Genomic DNA, 24,842 nt, shown 5'->3' on the forward strand with positions numbered 1-24,842 from the left:
CTAGGTGCCTGTACTACAGAAACACTGCTAATCCAACAATAGTGCTAGGTGCCTGTACTACAGAAACACTGCTAATCCAACAATAGTGCTAGGTGCCTGTACTACAGAAACACTGCTAACTAAACAATAGTGCTAGGTGACTGTACTACAGAAACACTGCTAATCCAACAATAGTGCTAGGTGTCTGTACTACAGAAACACTGCTAATCCAACAATAGTGCTAGGTGCCTGTACTACAGAAACACTGCTAATCCAACAATAGTGCTAGGTGCCTGTACTACAGAAACACTGCTAATCCACCAATAGTGCTAGGTGCCTGTACTACAGAAACACTGCTAATCCACCAATAGTGCTAGGTGCCTGTACTACAGAAACACTGCTAATCCACCAATAGTGCTAGGTGCCTGTACTACAGAAACACTGCTAATCCACCAATAGTGCTAGGTGCCTGTACTACAGAAACACTGCTAATCCACCAATAGTGCTAGGTGCCTGTACTACAGAAACACTGCTAATCCACCAATAGTGCTAGGTGCCTGTACTACAGAAACACTGCTAATCCAACAATAGTGCTAGGTGCCTGTACTACATAAACACTGCTAATCCAACAATAGTGCTAGGTGCCTGCACACTTGAATTAAAGGGGAACTACTCTCAAAAAATGTGTGGTCTCCTGATGTGGTTTAATGGACTTAGAACATACAATTGTATTGGTTTTCTGTTTAAAAAAGTCTGACTTTGAGAACAAAAACCTGGGGAAAAAATGAGAGAAATTTTGAAACCTGTGAATTTCTGACTCAGTTTCTCTGTTTCAATAATAGTAATACTATTATCCTACTGAACAGTACAGCTTGGGTTGGTCTACTATTATCCTACTGAACAGTACAGCTTGGGTTGGTCTACTATTATCCTACTGAACAGTACAGCTTGGGTTGGTCTACTATTATCCTACTGACCAGTACAGCTTGGGTTGGTCTACTATTATCCTACTGAACAGTACAGCTTGGGTTGGTCTACTATTATCCTACTGAACAGTACAGCTTGGGTTGGTCTATTATCCTACTGAACAGTACAGCTTGGGTTGGTCTACTATTATCCTACTGAACAGTACAGCTTGGGTTGGTCTACTATTATCCTACTGAACAGTACAGCTTGGGTTGGTCTATTATCCTACTGAACAGTACAGCTTGGGTTGGTCTACTATTATCCTACTGAACAGTACAGCTTGGGTTGGTCTACTATTATCCTACTGAACAGTACAGCTTGGGTTGGTCTACTATTATCCTACTGAACAGTACAGCTTGGGTTGGTCTATTATCCTACTGACCAGTACAGCTTGGGTTGGTCTACTATTATCCTACTGAACAGTACAGCTTGGGCTGGTCTACTATTATCCTACTGAACAGTATAGCTTGGGTTGGTCTACTATTATCCTACTGAACAGTACAGCTTGGGTTGGTCTACTATTATCCTACTGAACAGTACAGCTTGGGTTGGTCTACTATTATCCTACTGAACAGTACAGCTTGGGTTGGTCTACTATTATCCAACTGAACAGTACAGTTTGGGTTGGTCTACTATTATCCTACTGAACAGTACAGCTTGGGTTGGTCTACTATTATCCTACTGAACAGTACAGGTTAGGTTGGTCTACCATTATCCTACTATTATCCTACTGAACAGTACAGCTTGGGCTGGTCTACTATTATCCTACTGAACAGTATAGCTTGGGTTGGTCTACTATTATCCTACTGAACAGTACAGCTTGGGTTGGTCTACTATTATCCTACTGAACAGTACAGCTTGGGTTGGTCTACTATTATCCTACTGAACAGTACAGCTTGGGTTGGTCTACTATTATCCAACTGAACAGTACAGTTTGGGTTGGTCTACTATTATCCTACTGAACAGTACAGCTTGGGTTGGTCTACTATTATCCTACTGAACAGTACAGCTTGGGTTGGTCTACTATTATCCAACTGAACAGTACAGTTTGGGTTGGTCTACTATTATCCTACTGAACAGTACAGCTTGGGTTGGTCTACTATTTTCCTACTGAACAGTACAGCTTGGGTTGGTCTACTATTATCTTACTGACCAGTACAGCTTGGGTTGGTCTACTATTATCATACTGAACAGTACAGCTTGGGTTGGTCTACTATTATCATACTGACCAGTACAGCTTGGGTTGGTCTACTATTATCTTACTGACCAGTACAGCTTGGGTTGGTCTACTATTATCCTACTGACCAGTACAGCTTTGGTTGGTCTACTATTATCATACTGAACAGTACAGCTTGGGTTGGTCTACTATTATCCTACTGAACAGTACAGCTTGGGTTGGTCTACTATTATCCTACTATTATCCTACTGAACAGTACAGCTTGGGTTAGTCTACTATTATCCTACTGAACAGTACAGCTTGGGTTGGTCTACTATTATCCTACTGAACAGTACAGCTTGGGTTGGTCTACTATTATCCTACTGAACAGTACAGCGTGGGTTGGTCTACGATTATCCTACTGACCAGTACAGCTTGGGTTGGTCTACTATTATCCTACTGAACAGTACAGCTTGGGTTGGTCTACGATTATCCTACTGACCAGTACAGCTTGGGTTAGTCTACTATTATCCTACTGAACAGTACAGCTTGGGTTGGTCTACTATTATCCTACTGAACAGTACAGCTTGGGTTGGTCTACTATTATCCTACTGAACAGTACAGCTTGGGTTGGTCTACGATTATCCTACTGACCAGTACAGCTTGGGTTGGTCTACTATTATCATACTGAACAGTACAGCTTGGGTTGGTCTACTATTATCCTACTGAACAGTACAGCTTGGGTTGGTCTACGATTATCCTACTGACCAGTACAGCTTGGGTTGGTCTACTATTATCCTACTGAACAGTACAGCTTGGGTTAGTCTACTATTATCCTACTGAACAGTACAGTTTGGTTGGTCTACTGTTATCCTACTGAACAGTACAGCTTGGGTTGGTCTACTATTATCCTACTGAACAGTACAGCTTGGGTTAGTCTACTATTATCCTACTGAACAGTACAGTTTGGTTGGTCTACTATTATCCTACTGAACAGTACAGCTTGGGTTGGTCTACTATTATCCTACTGACCAGTACAGCTTGGGTTGGTCTACTATTATCCTACTGACCAGTACAGCTTGGGTTGGTCTACTATTATCCTACTGAACAGTACAGCTTGGGTTGGTCTACTATTATCCTACTGAACAGTACAGCTTGGGTTAGTCTACTATTATCCTACTGAACAGTACAGTTTGGTTGGTCTACTGTTATCCTACTGAACAGTACAGCTTGGGTTGGTCTACTATTATCCTACTGAACAGTACAGCTTGGGTTGGTCTACTATTATCCTACTGAACAGTACAGCTTGGGTTGGTCTACTATTATCCTACTGAACAGTACAGCTTGGGTTGGTCTACTATTATCCTACTGAACAGTACAGCTTGGGTTGGTCTACTATTATCCTACTGAACAATACAGCTTGGGTTGGTCTACTATTATCCTACTGACCAGTACAGCTTGGGTTGGTCTACTATTATCCTACTGAACAGTACAGCTTGGGTTGGTCTACTATTATCCTACTGAACAGTACAGCTTGGGTTAGTCTACTATTATCCTACTGAACAGTACAGCTTGGGTTTGTCTACTCTTATCCTACTGAACAGTACAGCTTGGGTTGGTCTACTATTATCCTACTGAACAGTACAGCTTTGGTTGGTCTACTATTATCCTACTGAACAGTACAGCTTGGGTTGGTCTACTATTATCCTACTGAACAATACAGCTTGGGTTGGCCTGTAACAAGTAATTAAATAGTAAAAAGTAATTAAAGAGCAGCAGTAAAATAACAATAGCAGGACTATATACAGGTGGGTACCTGGCTCTCAAGAGTAGACAGGCTATGTGCACACAGCCCACAAAATGAGGTGGAAACTGAGATGCACTTCCTAACCTCCTGCCAAATGTATGACCAGTTAATTCATACTGTATGTTGTAGTCTGTCCAAGAGGGGAATCACACAGACTGATCTCAGTTAATTCATACTGTATGTTGTAGTCTGTCCAAGAGGGGAATCACACAGACTGATCTCAGTTAATTCATACTGTATGTTGTAGTCTGTCCAAGAGGGGAATCACACAGACTGATCTCAGTTAATTCATACTGTATGTTGTAGTCTGTCCAAGAGGGGAATCACACAGACTGATCTCAGTTAATTCATACTGTATGTTGTAGTCTGTCCAAGAGGGGAATCACACAAGACTGACAGCCTGTCATTTTATTAAAAGCATTCAGTTGATTACATGGCAGTTGAAAGAGCATCTTAACAAAAATCTACATAATAATAAATCTCATAACAATTATAATCAATAACATAATTATCTCTATACTACTAACAACATCATAACAATAATCTAAATCATAATCAATATCATAACATTTATAATCAATAACATCATTATCTATATACTATATATTCCAAGGTTCTAGAAAGATAAACTAATTATGAACTTGTTATTAAAATTAGAACCACTTCAGGTTTGTCACCACATTTTAAACACCAGTCCACTGCTGACCATCGATTTAAAACACAAAACTGACCTAAGATCAGCATGTAGGATCAGCTTCATTCTACTCCTACTCCGTCCCCTGGGCTGCTCTCTCCTCTCCCGGTCCAGCTTCAGCTCTGGAGCTCAGAGAGACCATCTCCATGGCATTGACATAAAGATCCATGCTGCTCACCCTGTTCACTCTCTTCTGCCTCCTGGTGGTCTAGGGAGACACAGCACCAACAGATAGTCATTTACTCTCTAGTATCTCCATTGTCTCTCCCTCTCCCCCTCACCCTCTCCCTCTAGTTTAAATGACTTGTAACGTCTGAGTAAATGTCTTTACCTTGTAGTACAGGTAGGAGGTGGTGATGGCTGTCAGTAGGAGCAGCAGCACTACAACGTGTCTGATGATGAAGGCTGGCAGAGGAGAGGCTGCAAACAGAAACACCTTTGATGAGGGGACTGATCATCATCACATAGATCTGTGGGAAATCTGTCAATGACAAAGTTATAAGTCTGGTTCATGTTCAGTTACCTGTGATGGTGAGGGAGAGGAGCTCACTCTCAGAGGAGAAGTTATGAGAGAAAACATAATTGTCATAAACACAGCTGTAGTTCCCTTGGTGGGAGTCATCTGCAGCAGGGAAGAGGAAGGCAGCAGAGTGATTGACAGCTGGCTGGGTCTGTGTTCTGTTGGAGCCGGTGAACGTGAGGAGGAAGGAGCCTCCTGGGTACTGTGGCTGAGTGGAGCAGGTGATGGTGAAGCTGTAGCCCCTGAACATCTCGGGCCCCTGGTGGCCCCTGGAGACCCCTCCCATTGAGTCAGTCAGGGAGATATCAGGCTGGACCAGGAGATCTGTAACAATAAAAGAGAAGAAGAAAAACCTCTTCAACTAGTTTCCTATAGATATGACAATAACATCAGCATGTAACAGTGCTAGCCACCCTCCCTCACAGGGCAACATGAGTAGTGGGCCTACAGTCACTGAGACAACATATGTTGATATCAGGCTTAAGCAGGACATCTGGAACAAGAGGAGAGAAAAAGAAAACGTAGCTCCTCAACTACTTTCCTCATTTAGATATGACAATAACATGACATGTGACAGTGGTAGTGAGTAGAGACGTTCACTGAGATAACACTCAAATACAAAAGCATTCTGGGATATTTAACTTGTATTTGATTCCTACTTGACTAAGTGATCTATTTTGCAAAGCAGACTGACAAGCTAAACAGTCATCATGAGAGGTGCAGAGGAAGTTGTATGAATGAAGGAAATCAGTTGAATATAATTATAATACAATACATGGCGAAAAGTATGTGGAAGTTTCAACCAAGGACAGACAATTCTTACACTTCGCGGCTGAGCAACTGTTGCTCCTAGACGTGTTATGGTAAAAGTCACTGAGCTCTTCAGGTCATTCCACTGCCAATCTATGAAGATTGTACCAGCGTGTGCTTGATTTTATTATACACCTGTCAGCAATGGGTGAGGCCGAAACAGCCAAATGCACTAATGTCCACTTACTTTTGGCCATATAGTGTGTCTTGTTATTATTACCTGAGCAGATCACTGTGAGTCCAGGAGAGAGATAATAACTTCTAGAACACTCCCTCAGTGAAGACTCAGACCCAGAACAGAAAACTCCAAACCCTCTAGTGGTGTATCCAGGTGGTACTGAAACAGTGGAACCACAACCCAGCTGTCTACACACTACTGCAGCTACATTCTCCTGGTTCCAGTCCTCAGCTCCCACAATCCTCCACTCTCCCTGGTCGTACCGCTCCACTCCACCAGCACAGCGACTGCCTCCTCCCACCAGCCTCACATCATCAGGCTCTGAGAAAAGAAAAGAGAGAGACAGTAATCTTACTATTTTCTCACTAAAACACACCTATATTGTCTCTCATATTCTTCACTCCAGGTGAGAAACAATGTTGATTGAGGGACAAACTGTTTCTTACCTGAGCAGGTGAGTCCAACAGCATTACCAGGTAGGCAGGTGTTGTGTTTTCTGTCTGAGGTGTCACAGTCCAGGAGAAGGGACTCTTTGCCTTTACACTGGAACTCTTTATCCCAGGTCTGACCCTCACCTCCTCCATAGAGCCCCCCCTGTAGAGCTGCAGGAGCCCCACAGCCAAGCTCCCCACAGACTACCTCTGCATCCTGCCGGTCAAAGTCAGCTTCACACACTGAGGCCCAGGACTGATTGGACTTCACCTCCACTCTCCCAGAGCAGAGACCAGCTCCATCCACAAGCCGCACAGACTCTGGAGAAAAAGAGTTGGTTGAACATTCAATCAGTTTTGTTGATGACACTGTCAAGGACTAAACACAAATATGTTGGATAAAAGATTGTAGTTTGCTATGTTTGATACTGTAAGAGGTAGAAATGGGTTCTTAGTCACTCAGGATCGGGTTGGGAATAATGCAGGCAGGAGACAGGAATAAGTTCACTTCACTTTATAGAAAATAAACAGCTGGACATCCATCAGGCAAATATAATGTTTAAATACATCTGACATCTCTCCCTCTATTTAAATGAAATAAAATCACATAAAACATGATACATGGTAATATTGTATAATGTACAAATAAATCTCTCAATATGACCAGTCTCTTACCTGAACAGATCACATGATGATAATATCCACCAAAACAGTAACCAGGTCCTCCTCCTGTGATGTTACACTGTCTAACAGAAGACTCATTTCCACTGCAATGCAATAGTGTGACTCTTCTTCTTCCATCTTCAACCAGACGTCCTCCAGATTCAGATACAGGATTCCCACAGTCCAGCTCTCTACACACAACCTTAACCTCTCTCATCATGCTCCACCAACTAGGACATAGACCCAACCACTCTCCTCTGGAGAAGACTTCCACTGTCCCAGAACAGGAAGTGGTCCCATTCACCAGTCTGACTGAGTCTTCAGCTGTAAACAGCAGAGAGGAAAACACAGTGGTGAGGACAGATGATGACAGTGATTCTGTTATTCTAACAGCAGTAATGCGTTGTGGTTGACAAGTATTAGTAGTTCCATAAAACACTACTTGTTATTGGGTTTTAGAATGGTTTTGTATTGACACATGCATTTCTCCATGTGGGATAATAAAGTTGATTAATATTGAACTGCTATAATCACTGTAGATTTATACTCTACCTACCTGGTGGACTGACGCTTTGAGCCTGGAGATCTGAGGAGAAAGAGAGAGACAGAGGAGAAAGGGAGGAGACAGAGGAAGAGAGAGAGAGGAGAAGGGAGGAGTCAGAGGAAGAGAGAGAGACAGAGGAGAAAGGGAGGAGTCAGAGGAAGAGAGAGACAGAGGAGAAAGGGAGGAGTCAGAGGAAGAGAGAGACAAAGGAGAAAGGGAGGAGTCACAGGAAGAGAGAGACAGAGGAGAAAGGGAGGAGTCAGAGGAAGAGAGAGACAGAGGAGAAAGGGAGGAGTCACAGGAAGAGAGAGACAGAGGAGAAAGGGAGGAGTCACAAGAAGAGAGAGACAGAGGTTAAATGAACATCAACATGACCTTTCATGATGTGATGGGAAGACAGGTTTATTATGAGGTTTCATGTGTTTGGTTACATAGTGTCCAATGTTCTTCTGAGTGATAAAACAGTAAAGTTTGGTGGAGGAGGAATAATGGTTTGGGGATGTTTTAAACGCTACAGCAACAGACAATGTGATAAAACATTCAACATTAAGAGTGTTTACTTATCAGACCCACATATATAATAAATATACTATAATATACTATACTCATATGCTTTTAGTACTCACACATGAATCATGTCATGTGTTGTTTTGAGCCAGCAGTAAAAACACACTGACATGACAGTTCCTCTTATGGCCACTAGGTGATAATCTGGTGTCACAGACGCAGGACTGTAGACTAGAAAGAAGCATTTCACCAATTATCTCTCCTTTCTCCTAAAGTGTGCACTTGTTCCCTTCACTGAAATGACTGGTAAACTAAATATGGTGGAAACGCCCACTTGATAACAGAAGGTAGAGTCCTCTGAGTGGAACGGTGGGAGACAAACAGTACCTCCCCCTTCTCCCCTCTCCTCTCCTCCTTCCTCTCCCCCTCTCTTCTCCTCTTCTCCCCTATCCTCTCCTCCCCCTTCTCCCCTCTCCTCTTCTCTTCTCCCCTCCCCTCTCTCTTCTCCTCTTCTCCCCTCTCCTCTCCCCTCTCCTCTTCTCCCCCTCGCCTCTCCCCTCTCTTCTCCTCCTCTCCTCCCCGTCTCCCCCTCTCCTCTTCTCCCCAATTTCCTCATATACCCCTCTCATTTCCCCCTTCTCCTCTCCTCCCGTTCTCCCCCTCTCCCCTTCTCCCCCCTTCTCCCCCCTCTCTTCTTCTCCCCCCTCTCTTCTTCTCCCCCTCTCCTCTTCTCCCGCTCTATTCGCCTCCTCTCTTCTCCTCCCCCTCTCCTCTTCTCACGTTCTCTTCTCCCCCTCTCTTCTCCTCTTCTCCCCTCTCCTCTCCCCCCCTCTATACTCTCCTCTCCCCTCTACTCCCACACTCCACTCCTCTCCACACTCCCCTCTCCCTCCCACCCTTTTCCTCCCCTCTCTCCTCCCCCTTTTCCACTCCTCTTCCTTCCCCTCTCCTCATCTACCCCTCTCACTTCCCTCTTCTCCTCTCTGCCCCCCTCTCCTCTTCTCCGACTCTCTCCTTCTCCCCTTCTCCTCTGACTCTCTCCTTCTCCCCTCTTCTCCCCCTCTCCTCTCCTCTTCCTTTCCTCCCCCTCTCTTCTTCTCCCCCTCTCCTCTCCTCCTCTACTCTTCTCCCCCCTCCTCGTCCTCCCCCTATCTGCTTCTCCCTCTCTCTTCTCCTCCTCTCAGTTCCCCCTTCTCCTCTCCTCCACCCCTCTCCTCTCCTCCACCCCTCTCCTCTCCCCTCCCCCCTCTCTTCTCCTCCCCCCTCTCTTCTCCTCCCACCTCTCCTGTCCTCCCCCTCTCTTCTCCTCCTATCTGCTTCTCCCCCTCTCTTCTCCTTTTCTCCCCCTCTCAGTTCCCCCTTCTCCTCTCCTCCACCCCTCTCCTCTCCCCTCCCCCCTCTCCTCTCCTCCCACCTCTCCTATCCTCTTCTCCCCCTCTCTCCTCCTCATCTCCCCCTTTCCTCTTCTACCCCTCTCACTTCCCCCTTCTCCCCCCACCCCCCCTCTCCTCTTCTCCCCCCTCTATTCTCCTCTTCTCCCCCTCTCCCCCTCTCTTCTCCCATTCTCCCCTTCTCCCCCTTTTCCTCTTCTACCCCCTCTCTCCTCTCCCCCCTCTCCACCTCTCCTCCCCCTCTCATCCCCCCTCTCGCCCCTCTCCTTCTCTTCTACCCCTCTCCTCTTCTCCCCACTCTCCTCTCATCTTCTTCCCCTCTCCTCCCCCCCTTCCCCTCTTCTCTTCAGTTTACTCGGTAGTGAATGTTGCAAACGAGGACAGATGATTTTAACACTACGTGCTTCATAACTCTGTGGTCCCGTTCTGTGTGACCTACCACTTCACAGATGAGCCATAAGACTGTTAAATAGTTCATTAATGGTTACCTGGACTGTCTGCACTGACACTACAAACACTCACTAGACTACACACTATATAAACACTCACAAGACTACACATACACACTATATAAACTATCACTAGACTACACATACACACTATATAAACACTCACTAGACTACACATACACACTATATAAACACTCACTAGACTACACATACACACTATATAAACACTCACTAGACTACACACTATATAAACACTCACCAGACTACACATACACACTATATAAACACTCACCAGACTACACATACACACCATATAAACTAACTAAACTCCACACACTATATAAACACTCACTAGACTACACATACACACTATATAAACACTCACTAGACTACACATACACACTATATAAACACTCACCAGACTACACATACACTATATAAACACTCACCAGACTACACACTATATAAACACTCACCAGACTACACACTATATAAACACTCACCAGACTACACATACACACTATATAAACACTCACTAGACTACACATACACACTATATAAACACTCACTAGACTACACATACACACTATATAAACACTCACTAGACTACACACTATATAAACACTCACTAGATTTAACATTCATTATATGCTTCTTCTGCTCTGTTCTTCATGTACATATCTACCTCAAATATCTTATTATTATCTATCCTGATATCTAGTCACTTTACCCTGCCTTCATGTACATATCTACCTCAAATACCTTATTATTATCTATCCTGATATCTAGTCACTTTACCCTGCCTTCATGTACGTATCTACCTCAAATATCTTATTATTATCTATCCTGATGTCTAGTCACTTCACCCTGCCTTCATGTACATATCTACCTCAAATACCTTATTATTATCTATCCTGATATCTAGTCACTTTACCCTGCCTTCATGTACGTATCTACCTCAAATATCTTATTATTATCTATCCTGATGTCTAGTCACTTCACCCTGCCTTCATGTACATATCTACCTAAAATACCTTATTATTATCTATCCTGATATCTAGTCACTTTACCCTGCCTTCATGTACATTTCTACCTCAAATACCTTATTATTATCTATCCTGATGTCTAGTCACTTTGCCCTGCCTTCATGTACATATCTACCTCAAATACCTTATTATTATCTATCCTGATATCTAGTCACTTTACCCTGCCTTCATGTACATATCTACCTCAAATACCTTATTATCTATCCTGATGTCAAGTCACTTTACCCTGCCTTCATGGACATATCTACCTCAAATACCTTATTATTATCTATCCTGATGTCTAGTCACTTTACCCTGCCTTCATGTACATATCTACCTCAAAAAACGTATTATTATCTATCCTGATGTCAAGTCACTTTACCCTGCCTTCATGTACATATCTACCTCAAATACCTTATTATTATCTATCCTGATGTCTAGTCACTTTACCCTGCCTTCATGTACATATCTACCTCAAATACCTTATTATTATCTATCCTGATGTCTAGTCACTTTACCCTGCCTTCATGTACATATCTACCTCAAATACCTTATTATTATCTATCCTGATGTCTAGTCACTTTACCCTGCCTTCATGTACATATCTACCTCAAATACCTTATTATTGTCTATCCTGATGTCTAGTCACTTTGCCCTGCCTTCATGTACATATCTACCTCAAATACCTTATTATTATCTATCCTGATGCCTAGTCACTTTACCCTGCCTTCATGTACATATCTACCTCAAATACCTTATTATTATCTATCCTGATATCTAGTCACTTTACCCTGCCTTCATGCACATATCTACCTCAAATACCTTATTATTATCGATTATATATAATATATAACCCCTTGTCTTTTTCCACATTTTGTTAAGTTACAGCCTTATTCTAAAATGTATTTAAAAACAATCCTCATAAATCTCCACACAGCCGAAGAACACTGTTGGAAACCCTTTTATCTAAGAGGTTATTCAACAAGTTGAACCTGTTCAGTTTCCTCCATTTCATTCTGTACTCCAACATCTGCCTGGTATTCAAGATAACACACAACATAGCAGCACCACATTTGGTTTTAATCAACCTCAGACTTAAATAGCAGTGTTCCAAGAACCTCCACCAGGGGAACTGTAGAATCCTCAAACGGTCCACCACCTTCTCCCAAACTGCCTTCTCATACAAACCAATAAAGACATGGAATGGCCTCAACTCAACACGGATCTAGTCCAATCAGACGTGTCTCACCTCAACATGGATCTAGTCCAATCAGATGTTTTCACACTGATATTGATCTAATAGGCAACAGTGACTTTTTTAATGCAACAGAATAAGCACTAAAAAACACATTACATTTCAATAGGTGCAATAACTTCTCTGTACACTATTCTGATTAGATACTATTTAATGCTGAGTTTGGACACAGGTTTTTATAGGAACACTAAGACACCTGGACCACATATTGAGATGTGCCTTTAGTTAAGTAAATCAGCTGTTACATGAGGTGACAGTTGTAGGACTGTTAACAAAGTAGCTGAATTGTCAAAGACCGTAGCCTGAGGTCACCCAAAGAAAAGAATTCCAGAACTTTCTCTTGTAAAGAATTACAAATCTACCACTTTCATATAAACCCCTCGATATACAGCAGAACTTCTACACTGAATCCATCCACCAAACATCCTGATTTGTTTTAATCAACACTTTTTATGACACTAAAATAACCTTCAACTACAGTATATATGAAGGGATTATTGTCATTGTTACATTATATAGGCTACAGTAAGTTATATTCTTCCATTTTAAATAACAGGCTCTCCCACCATCTAGAATCATCAGGTCTGCTTGCAGATGAACAGAATGTCTTGGAAAGACAGACCTTTAGACCTCATAGGCCTGTCCAATACATTGTTGATTTTTATTATTTATACTTTTATTACAAGTTGGGATTTAAATTGATGTACACACCATGATGTCTATGTGAAAATGTATAATATATATTTATTATAAAACAATTTAGAAAACGTCACTCAAATCCTGTTAAATGTATATAGAGGTATTAGTCTCATGCTACAGTATATAAATGATATTGTTCAATTTTAAACAGCCTAACAGGCTCTCCCACCATCTCTAATGATCTGGTCTGCTTGATGATGAACTAAATGTAGACCACAGCATGATTATTATATGACTACCACATCTCTGTACCCCCACACACACAATCCATGTTTGGCAGATGCTCTTTTCATTTACAATTTAACCCTTAGCCTACCATTTCTGCGGCCGTGTGGAAATCTGTAACGTCCAATCAGTTTGGCCTTTAAACTGTGGAAAGATGAGACTCAGGAACACGATGATGTTCTCCGTTTTGCTCTACGACCCCATAAGCATCGTCTGAAGTCATACAGTCCATCTGCCAACCTCTGTCTGTAGTGTCAGAACCGTTTGGACTTCACACTAACATGACCCCACTATGGAAAGGTGAGTCTCTCAAGAACACGTACAGGTTGTATTGATCTAGGACACACTAACATGACCCCACTATGGAAAGGTGAGTCTCTCAGGAACACATACAGGTTGTATTGATCTAGGACACACTAACATGACCCCACTATGGAAAGGTGAGTCTCTCAGGAACACGTACAGGTTGTATTGATCTAGGACACACTAACATGACCCCACTATGGAAAGGTGAGTCTCTCAGGAACACATACAGGTTGTATTGATCTAGGACACACTAACATGACCCCACTATGGAAAGGTGAGTCTCTCAGGAACACATACAGGTTGGTTTGATCTAGGACACACTAACATGACCCCACTATGGAAAGGTGAGTCTCTCAGGAACACATACAGGTTGGTTTGATCTAGGACGCCCACAAGCTTTACAAGACTCGTCTGAAGGTCTCCTGGTACCAGTTTAACACATTTATGGAAGTATATATGGAGATAGTTTAGTGTAAAAAATAAGGGTTAAATACATGTAGAATATTAATATGAGTTTCCTGATCTTTTTCCCCCTGTAACGGGCTTCTTCCATCTCTTCATCCGAAGAGGAGTAGCAAGGATTGGACCAAAGTGCAGCGCGGCTAGTGTTCAACATGTTTAATAAAATAACAAGTGAAACACTACAAACAACATACAAAATAACAAAATGTGCAGAAACCGAGACAGACCTATCTGGTGCAGACAATCACAGAGACAGGAAACAAACACCCACCAAATCCCAACACAAAACAAGCCTCCTATATATGAGTCTCAATCAGAGACAACGACTACCATCTGCCTCTGATTGAGAACCCACACTAGGCTGACATAGAAACAGACAAACTAGACACACAACATAGAATTCCCACCCAGCTCACGTCCTGACCAACTAAACACATACAAAACAACAGAAAACAGGTCAGGAACGTGACAGAACCCCCCCCTCAAGGTGCGAACTCCGGGCGCACCCCTAAAACTCAAGGGGAGAGTCTGGGTGGATATCTGTCCGTGGTGGCGGCTCCGGCGGTGGACGAGGGCACCACTCCACCATTGTCTTTGTCCACCTCCTTAGCGTCCCTTGAGTGGCGACCCTCGCCCCCGACCATGGTCCAGGAACCTTCACCAACTCCCCTCTACAATAGAGGAGACAACTCAGGACAGAGAGGTAGTTCAGGACAAAGAGGTAGTTCAGGACAAAGAGGTAGTTCAGGACAAAGAGGTAGTTCAGGACAAAGAGGTAGTTCAGGACAAAGAGGTAGTTCAGGGCACTAGTGTAGCCAGCTGGTTGAGAGGGCACTAGTGGAGCCAGCTGGTTGAGAGGGCCATAGTGGAGCCAGCTGGTTGAGAGGGCACTAGTGTAGCCAGCTGGTTGAGAGGGCACTAGTGTAGCCAGCTGGTTGAGAGGGCACTAGTGTAGCCAGCTGGTTGAGAGGGCCATAGTGGAGCCGGCTGGTTGAGAGGGCACTAGTGTAGCCAGCTGGTTGAGAGGGCACTAGTGTAGCCAGCTGGTTGAGAGGGCACTAGTGTAACCAGCTGGTTGAGAGGGCACTAGTGTAGCCAGCTGGTTGAGAGGGCACTAGTGTAGCCGGCTGGCTGAGAGGGCTCTAGTGGAGACGGCAGTCTGAGAGGGCCCTAGTGAAGCCGGCTGACTGATAGGGCCATAGTGGAACCACCTGACAGATAGGGATCTAGTGGAGCCGACTGACTGAGAGGGTCCTAGTGGAGCCGACTGACTGAGAGGGTCCTAGTGGAGCCGACTGACTGAGAGGGTCCTAGTGGAGCCGACTGACTGAGAGGGTCCTAGTGGAGCCGACTGACTGAGAGGGTCCTAGTGGAGCCGACTGACTGAGAGGGTCCTAGTGGAGCCGGCTGGCTGAATGGGACCTAGTGGAGCCGACTGACTGAGAGGGTCCTAGTGGAGCCGACTGACTGAGAGGGTCCTAGTGGAGCCGACTGGCTGAGAGGGTCCTAGTGGAGCCGACTGACTGAGAGGGTCCTAGTGGAGCCGACTGACTGAGAGGGTCCTAGTGGAGCCGACTGACTGAGAGGGTCCTAGTGGAGCCGACTGGCTGAGAGGGACCTAGTGGAGCCGGCTGGCTGAGAGGGTCCTAGTGGAGCCGGCTGGCTGAGAGGGCCCTAGTGGAGGAGGCTGGCTGAGAGGGCCCTAGTGGAGCAGGCTGGCTGAGAGGGCCCTAGTGGAGGAGGCTGGCTGAGAGGGCCCTAGTGGAGCAGGCTGGCTGAGAGGGCCCTAGTGGAGCAGGCTGGCTGGCTGAGAGGACCCTAGTGTAGCAGGCTGGCTGAGAGGGCCCTAGTGGAGCCGGCTGGCTGGCTGAGAGGGCCCTAGTGGAGCCGGCTGGCTGGCTGAGAGGGCCCTAGTGGAGTCAGCTGGCTGAGAGGGCCCTAGTGGAGGAGGCTGGCTGAGAGGGCCCTAGTGGAGCAGGCTGGCTGAGAGGGCCCAAGTGGAGCAGGCTGGCTGGCTGAGAGGACCCTAGTGTAGCAGGCTGGCTGAGAGGGCCCTAGTGGAGCCGGCTGGCTGGCTGAGAGGGCCCTAGTGGAGCCGGCTGGCTGGCTGAGAGGGCCCTAGTGGAGCCGGCTGGCTGGCTGAGAGGGCCCTAGTGGAGGAGGCTGGCTGAGAGGGCCCTAGTGGAGCAGGCTGGCTGAGAGGTCCCTAGTGGAGGAGGCTGGCTGAGAGGGCCCTATTGGAGCAGGCTGGCTGAGAGGGCCCGAGTGGAGCAGGCTGGCTGAGAGGGCCCCTGGTGGAGCAGGCTGGCTGAGAAGGCCCTAGTGGAGGAGGCTGGCTGAGAGGGCCCTATTGGAGCAGGCTGGCTGAGAGGGCCCGAGTGGAGCAGGCTGGCTGAGAGGGCCCTAGTGGAGTCAGCTGGCTGAGAGGGCCCTAGTGGAGGAGGCTGGCTGAGAGGGCCCGAGTGGAGCTGGCTGGCTGAGAGGACCCTAGTGGAGTCAGCTGGCTGAGAGGACCCTAGTGGAGACGGCTGGCTGAGAGGGCCCTAGTGGAGGAGGCTGGCTGAGAGGGCCCGAGTGGAGCTGGCTGGCTGAGAGGGCCCTAGTGGAGGAGGCTGGCTGAGAGGGCCCTAGTGGAGCAGGCTGGCTGAGAGGGCCCTAGTGGAGCAGGCTGGCTGGCTGAGAGGACCCTAGTGTAGCAGGCTGGCTGAGAGGGCCCTAGTGGAGCCGGCTGGCTGGCTGAGAGGGCCCTAGTGGAGCCGGCTGGCTGGCTGAGAGGGCCCTAGTGGAGGAGGCTGGCTGAGAGGGCCCTAGTGGAGCAGGCTGGCTGAGAGGTCCCTAGTGGAGGAGGCTGGCTGAGAGGGCCCTATTGGAGCAGGCTGGCTGAGAGGGCCCGAGTAGAGCAGGCTGGCTGAGAGGGCCCCTGGTGGAGCAGGCTGGCTGAGAAGGCCCTAGTGGAGGAGGCTGGCTGAGAGGGCCCTATTGGAGCAGGCTGGCTGAGAGGGCCCGAGTGGAGCAGGCTGGCTGAGAGGGCCCTAGTGGAGTCAGCTGGCTGAGAGGGCCCTAGTGGAGGAGGCTGGCTGAGAGGGCCCGAGTGGAGCTGGCTGGCTGAGAGGACCCTAGTGGAGCAGGCTGGCTGAGAGGGCCCTATTGGAGCAGGCTGGCTGAGAGGGCCCGAGTGGAGCAGGCTGGCTGAGAGGGCCCTAGTGGAGCAGGCTGGCTGAGAGGACCCTAGTGGAGCAGGCTGGCTGAGAGGACCCTAGTGGAGCAGGCTGGCTGAGAGGGCCCTAGTGGAGCAGGCTGGCTGAGAGGACCCTAGTGGAGCAGGGTGGCTGAGAGGACCCTAGTGGAGTCAGCTGGTTGAGAGGGCCCTAGTGGAGAAGGCTGGCTGAGAGGGCCCTAGTGGAGCAGGCTGGCTGAGAAGGCCTTAGTGGAGCAGGCTGTCTGAGAGGGCCCTAGTGTAGCAGGCTGGCTGAGAGGGCCCTAGTGGATCAGGCTGGCTGAGAGGGCCCTAGTGGAGCAGGCTGGCTGAGAAGGCCTTAGTGGAGCCCTTCCCTTACTCTTTCTCTCTTCTCCACAAATCTATCTCCCCCCTCTCTTCCCTCCCTCTCTCTTCCCTTCCCTTCTCTCTCTTTCTCTCCCCTCCCCCCTCTCTTCCCTCCCTCTCTCTTCCCTCCCCTTCTCTCTCATTCTCTCTCCTCCACAATTCTCTCCTTCCCCTCTCCTTTTCTCTCCCTTACCCTCCTCCCTCCTCTACCTCCTCTCTCCCCTACCCTCCTCTGTCCCCTCCCGTCCTCTGCTCTCCCCACCCTTCCTCTCTCCTCCCTCTCGTTCTGCTCATCTCTCTCTCTAACTATCTCTTTTCTTGACATATAGTGTTGGACTTGATGATCTTGACTCAGCTCATAGACCTCTATCATCTACATCACTCCCTTCTCCTACTCTAACATAACACCAATATAATATATACTCTCATTCATTTACATAGAGACAGATACAATCAATCATTGACACACTGAATATACAACAGTCAGATGCAAGACACCATCACATCTTAACTGACATTAGTGCCTGTCCCCAGATGGACAGTTAGGCTACAGTAAAGTACATTTACAGGTGATCACATCATTGTCCTGCTTTGAGACACATTTTTACTGTCTGCTTCCAGTTGCATGTTATTTTACTAGCCCTGCAAATTATGATATATCTTACAATATCAAAACATATCTCAGTAACTGTCACAAGTGTATATCAATATAACAGCCTCCTACCTGTGCTCCACAACAGGGTCATCAGTACCACTGCAGGTATCATATCTGTCTCTAACTGGGGCTCCACTGACGTATACAAGTCACTGTCATAAGGTTTGGACTGAAGAGTGGAACATACTGCTCGGCTATATGACTTCTATGTCATTAGTTCGTTAGGTCTTAGGCTACAGTAAAGTACATTTACAGGTGATCACAGGTCTTAGGCTACAGTAAAGTACATTTACAGGTGATCACATCATTGTCCTGCTTTGAGACACATTCTAACTGGGGTTACTGTCATGAAGAGTGGACTGAAGTGTGTAACATACTGCTAGGCTTTATGACTTCTATCTCATTACTTCCTTACTTCAATGATGTGAGATAAACTTCTTAGCAACTTATCTTGGATCAGTGGTTGAACACACTACAGCAAACTGAAAAACTCCACAGGAAACTGCTGACAGAGCAGCAAAGTTACACATAGTGTGTCCTATAATATCAGCTCTAACTTTCTACTGCTTGAGTTCACCTCTTATAGAATATTGGCTTAATGTTCCAGCACCTCAATATAAACAGTACCAGCACCCAAAATGAGTACTGATGAGGTCTCATGTTAGAGCAGGAGAAGGGGGGATGTGGTGTAGAAGCTAGAGGTCTGTTACCCAAGTCAACTCAACAGGCCTGATGCTATATGTCAGTGAGTATGAACTATCTCTCTCTCATATCTCTCTCTCTCTCTCTCCCTCTTACCCTGTCTCCTCCTCAGTCTGTCAGTGGGTAAGAACTATCTCTCTCTCCTATCTCTCTCTCTCCCTCCTCCCCTATCTCCTCCTCAGTCTGTCAGTTAGTAAGAACTATCTCTCTCTCCTATCTCTCTCTCTCTCTCTCCCTCCTCCCCTGTCTCCTCCTCAGTCTGCCAGTGAGTAAGAACTATCTCTCTCCTATCTCTCTCTCTCTCCCTCCTCCCCTGTCTCCTCCTCGGTCTGTCAGTGAGTAAGAACTATCTCTCTCTCCGATCTCTCTCTCTCTCCCTCCTCCCCTGTCTCCTCCTCAGTCTGTCAGTGAGTAAGAACTATCTCTCTCTCCCTCCTCCCCTGTCTCCTCCTCAGTCTGTCAGTGAGTAAGAACTATCTCTCTCCAATCTCTCTCTCTCTCCCTCCTCCCCTGTCTCCTCCTCAGTCTGTCAGTGAGTAAGAACTATCTCTCTCTCCGATCTCTCTCTCTCTCCTCTCCTCCCCTGTCTCCTCCTCAGTCTGTCAGTGAGTAAAAACTATCTCTCTCTCCTATCTCTCTCTCTCTCCCTCCTCCCCTGTCTCCTCCTCAGTCTGTCAGTGAGTAAAAACTATCTCTCTCTCCTATCTCTCTCTCTCTCCCTCCTCCCCTGTCTCCTCCTCAGTCTGTCAGTGAGTGAGAACTATCTCTCTCTCCTATCTCTCTCTCTCCCTCCTCCCCTGTCTCCTCCTCAGTCTGTTAGTGAGTAAGAACTATCTCTCTCTCCCTCCTCCCCTGTCTCCTCCTCAGTCTGTCAGTGAGTAAGAACTATCTCTCTCTCCCAGCCTTCAGGTTGATTAAAGACCCCCCCCCCTCCACAAAAGGGGGCATATTTGCGTATGTTGTGGTCTTCTGAATTCTGGTAAAGAGGATGCTCTTTAATCTCAGCATGTCTACAGATTCTCTTTTCTCTCTGTATTTGTTGGCTTGGAAATGTTGATACCGGAGACTGTTATCAGAAGAAACTGTGTAACCAAGCATTTATAGAGGCTGAGAAATGCATTATAGTTAATAGGAAGGTTGGTTATCCTCCAACAATGTCACAATGGACGGCAGAAATGTCTCGTTGTGTATCACTAGATTTGATTTACTGGTCAACGTTCATGAGGTCAGGATGCCTTATATGGAAAACTGTAGGACAAAAGGAGTCTGTATAAAAAACATGACCACTTCATGTTTTCAACAGCTCTTGGGTTGTTCAGCCCTGGGAGTCTGCTGTCCTGTGGGTTGTCACTCTGGCCTTGACCTAACACACCTGAAACCAACAATGAATGTTTCACTAAGACCCTAAAGCTGAGTGGGATGTGTTGGGTTGGGGTGGTGGAGGACGGGCCGACCCAGCTACACCTTACAGTAAATACAAAAGTATGTGGACACCCCTTCAAATTAGTGGATTCGGCTATTTCAGCCACACCCGTTCCTGACCTGTGAATAAAATCGAGCACACAGCCATACAATCTCCATAGACAAACATTGGCTGTACAATGGCCTTACTGAAGAACTCAGTGACAATCAACATGTCACCATCATAGTATGCTACCTTTCCAACAAGTCAGTTCATCAAATGTCTACCCTGCTAGAGCTGCCCCGGTCAACTGTAAGTGCTGTTATTGTGAAGTGGAAACATCTAGGAGCAGCAGTGGCTTAGCCTCGAAGTGGTAGCTCACACAAGCTCACAGAACGAGACCGCGAGTGCTGAAGTTTGTCGCGTGTAAAAATCATCTGTCCTCGGTTGCAACACTCACTTCCGAGTTCCAAACTTCCTCTGGAAGCAACATCAGCACAAGAACTGTTCGTCTGGAGCTTCATGAAATGGGTTTCTACGGCCGAGCAGCAGCACACAAGCCTAAGATCAACATGTGCAATGCCAAGCGTCTGCTGGAGTGGAAACACTTTCTCTGGAGTGATGAATCACGTTTCCCCATCTGACAGTCCGAACCACAAACCTGGGTTTGGCAGATGCCAGGAGAACGCTACCTGCCCCAATGCATAATGCCAACTGTAAAGTTTGGTGGAGGATGAATAATGGTCTGGGGTTGTTTTTAATGGATCGTGTTAGGCCCCTTAGTTTCATTGAAGGGAAATCTAATCGCTACAGCAGACAATGACATTCTAGACTATTCTGTGCTTCCAACTTTGTGGCAACAGTTTGGGGAAGGCCCTTTCCTGTTTCAGCATGACAATGCCCCTGTACACAAAGCGAGGTCCATACAGAAATAGTTTGTTGAGATCGATGTGGAAGAACTTTACTGGCCTGCACAGAGCCCTGACCTAAACCCTATTGAATACCTTTAGGGATGAATTGAAACGCCGACTGTGAGCCAGGCCTAATCGCCTAACCTCACTAATGCTGTTGTGGCTGAATGGAAGCAAGTCCCCACAGCAATGTTCCAACATCTAGTGGAAAGCCTTCCCAGAAGACTGGAGGCTGTTATAGCAGCAAAGGGGCACCAACTCCATATTAATACCCAGGATTTTGGAATGAGATGTTAGATGAGCAGGTGTCCACATACTTTTGGTCATGTAGTGTACATTCCCCTTCCATGCAAATGTGTAACTCTCTTTGCAGATGAGATTAAATCTAATTTAATTTTAAAACACATTTTTTAAATCACTAATTTCAGAGGTCAGGGTCAAGCTGAGCCGGACCAAGAGAGGAAAAGGTTACTGGTTATGATGACATCACTGGTGATAAGTCAGTTATGACAAGATATTCAGTTGGCTGCATGTTAGTCTGTCAGCCCTATCTCTGTTGATCTCTGTTGACATCTCACTCTCTCTCTACTCCTTCTAGCTCTCCCTATCTCTGTTGACATCTCACTCACTCTCTACGCCTTCTAGCTCTCCCTATCTCTGTTGACATCTCCCTCTCTCTCCACGCCTTCTCTCTCTCTCTCTCCTTCCTCTCTCTCTGTTCCTCTCTCTCTCTTCCTGACAGATAGCATCAGACCTGTTGACTTGGGTAACAGACCTCTAGCATTTACACCCCCCCCTTCTCCTACTGTAACATCAGACCTGTTGACTTGGGTAACAGACCTCTAGCATCTACACCCCCCTTCTCCTACTGTAACATCAGACCAATATAATATATAATATGTCAAGTATTAGTAGTTCCATAAAACACTACTTGTTATTGGGGTTTAGAATGGTTTGTATGGACACATTACTTTCTTCGTGGTATAATAACGTTTACTAATATTGAACTGCTATAATCACTGTAGATTTATACTCTACCTACCTGGTGGACTGACGCTTTGAGCCTGGAGATCTGAGGAGAAAGAGAGAGACAGAGGAGAAAGAGAGAGAGAGAAAGGGAGGAGTCAGAGGAAGAGAGAGGCAGAGATTAAATCAACATAACATGACCTTTCATGATGTGATGGGGAAGACAGGCTTATCGTTGGTATTGTGCAACAACACCCATGTGTAAACACATTCCCCATCTCTCCTCCACCCTCCTCTCTCCTCCACCCTGCTCTCTCCTCCACCCTCCTCTCTCCTCCAACCTCCTCTCTCCTCCACCCTCCTCTCTCCTCCACCCTCCCCTCCCCTCCTCTCTCCTCCACCCTCCTCTCTCCCCTACACTTCTCTTCTCCGCAAATCTCTCTATCCCCTCCCCTCCCATCCTCTCTACTCTACCCTTCTCTCCTACCCTCCATTCTCCCCTTCCCTCCTTTCTCCCCTCCCCTTCTCTCTACCCTACCTTCTATCCCCTACCCTCCTCTCTCCTCTACCCTTCCCTCTCTCCTACCCTCCACTCTCCCCTACCCTTCCCCCTCTCCTACCCTCCTCTCTCCTCTACCCTTCCCTCTCTCCTACCCTCCTCTCTCCTCTACTCTTCCCTCTCTCCTACCCTCCTCTCTCCTCTACCCTTCCCTCTCTCCTACCCTCCTCTCCCCAACCCTCTTTTCTCCTCCTCAAATCTCTCTCCCCTCCCCTTCTCTCTCACCTATCTTGCTCTATGCCCTCCTTTCCCATCTCCCCTCCCTTTCTCTCTCCCCTCCCTTTCCTATCTCCCCTCCCTTTCTCTCTCCCCTCCCTTTCCTATCTCCCCTCCCTTTCTCTCTCCCCTCCCTTTCTCTCTCCCCTCCCTTTCTCTCTCCCCTCCCTTTCCCATCTCCCCTCCCTTTCTCTCTCCCCTCCCTTTCCTATCTCCCCTCCCTTTCTCTCTCCCCTCCCTTTCTCTCTCCCCTCCCTTTCCCATCTCCCCTCCCTTTCCTATCTCCCCTCCCTTTCTCTCTCCCCTCCCTTTCTCTCTCCCCTCCCTTTCCTATCTCCCCTCCCTTTCTCTCTCCCCTCCCTTTCCTATCTCCCCTCCCTTTCTCTCTCCCCTCCCTTTCCCATCTCCCCTCCCTTTCTCTCTCCCCTCCCTTTCTCTCTCCCCTCCCTTTCCTATCTCCCCTCCCTTTCTCTCTCCCCTCCCTTTCCTATCTCCCCCCCCTTTCTCTCTCCCCTCCCTTTCCCATCTCCCCTCCCTTTCTCTCTCCCCTCCCTTTCCCATCTCCCCTCCCTTTCTCTCTCCCCTCCCTTTCTCTCTCCCCACCCCTCCTCTCTCTTCTCATCTCTCTCTCTCTCTCTTCTTGACATATAGTGTTGGACCTGTTGATCTTGACTCAGCTCATAGACCTCATCATCTATCATCTACACCCCTCCTTCTCCTACTCTAACATAACACCAATATAATATATACTCTCATTAATTTACATAGAGACAGATACAATCAATCATTGACACACTGAATATACAACAGTCAGATGCATGACACCATCACAACTTAATTGACATTAGTGCCTGTCCCCAGATGGACAGTTAGGCTACAGTAAAGTACATTTACAGGTGATCACATCATTGTCCTGCTTTGAGACACATTTTTACTGTCTGCTTCCAGTTGCATGTTATTTTACTAGCCCTGCAAATGGTAACATATCTTACAATATCAAAACATATCTCAGTAACTGTCACAAGTGTATATTAGTATAACAGCCTCCTACCTGTGCTCCACAACAGGGTCATCAGTACCACTGCAGGTATCATATCTGTCTCTAACTGGGGCTCCACTGAGCGAAACAAGTCTACTGTCATGAAGAGTCGACTGAAGAGTGAGAAATACTGCTAGGCTTTATGACTTCTATCTCATTACTTCCTGACTTCTATGATGTGACAAACTTAAGATAAGATCAGTTAAACACACCTACCTACAGGAAACACTGACAGTAGAAAAACTCCACAGGAAACTGCTGGCAGAGCAGCAACGTTTCACATAGTGTGTCCTATAATATCAGCTCTAACTTTCTACTGCTTGAGTTCACCTCTTATAGAATATTGGCTTAATGTTCCAGCACCTCAATATAAACAGTACCAGCACCCAAAATGAGTACTGATGAGGTCTCATGTTAGAGCAGGAGAAGGGGGGATGTGGTGTAGAAGCTAGAGGTCTGTTACCCAAGTCAACTCAACAGGCCTGATGCTATATGTCAGGGTCAGGCTGGGCTGGGCCAAGAGAGGAACAGGTTACTGGTTATGATGACATCACTGGTGAGAAGTCAGTGATACAAATATATTCTCTCTCCCATCTCCCCCCTCCTCCCTCTCTACCCCACTTCCCTTCCCCTCCCCCCTCTCTGTCTCTCTCCCATCTCCCCCCTCCTCCCTCTCTACCCTACTTCCCTTCCCCTCCCCCCTCTCTGTCTCCCTCCCATCTCCCCCCTCCTCCCTCTCTACCCTACTTCCCTTCCCCTCCCCCTCTCTGTCTCCCTCCCA

General features: G+C 46.7%; 1 protein-coding gene across 1 annotated transcript; it reads right to left on the minus strand.

Annotated features, from left to right (window-relative positions):
- Window positions 1-4,301: 4,301 nt before the first annotated feature.
- LOC139577721 (CD5 antigen-like) lies at window positions 4,302-24,230 on the minus strand. Its single transcript, XM_071404904.1, has 8 exons — window positions 24,074-24,230; window positions 7,761-7,790; window positions 7,217-7,528; window positions 6,557-6,862; window positions 6,153-6,431; window positions 5,126-5,446; window positions 4,934-5,022; window positions 4,302-4,810 (listed from the first exon to the last, which is right to left on the minus strand). Exons 1-8 carry the CDS (start codon window positions 24,162-24,164, stop codon window positions 4,676-4,678), a joined length of 1,563 nt encoding a protein of 520 aa, XP_071261005.1. The 5' UTR covers window positions 24,165-24,230; the 3' UTR covers window positions 4,302-4,675.
- Between the last annotated feature and the right edge of the window lie 612 nt (window positions 24,231-24,842).

The sequence above is a fragment of the Salvelinus alpinus genome, chromosome 6 (assembly GCF_045679555.1).
Source record: "Salvelinus alpinus chromosome 6, SLU_Salpinus.1, whole genome shotgun sequence".
Classification (NCBI taxonomy): domain Eukaryota; kingdom Metazoa; phylum Chordata; class Actinopteri; order Salmoniformes; family Salmonidae; genus Salvelinus; species Salvelinus alpinus.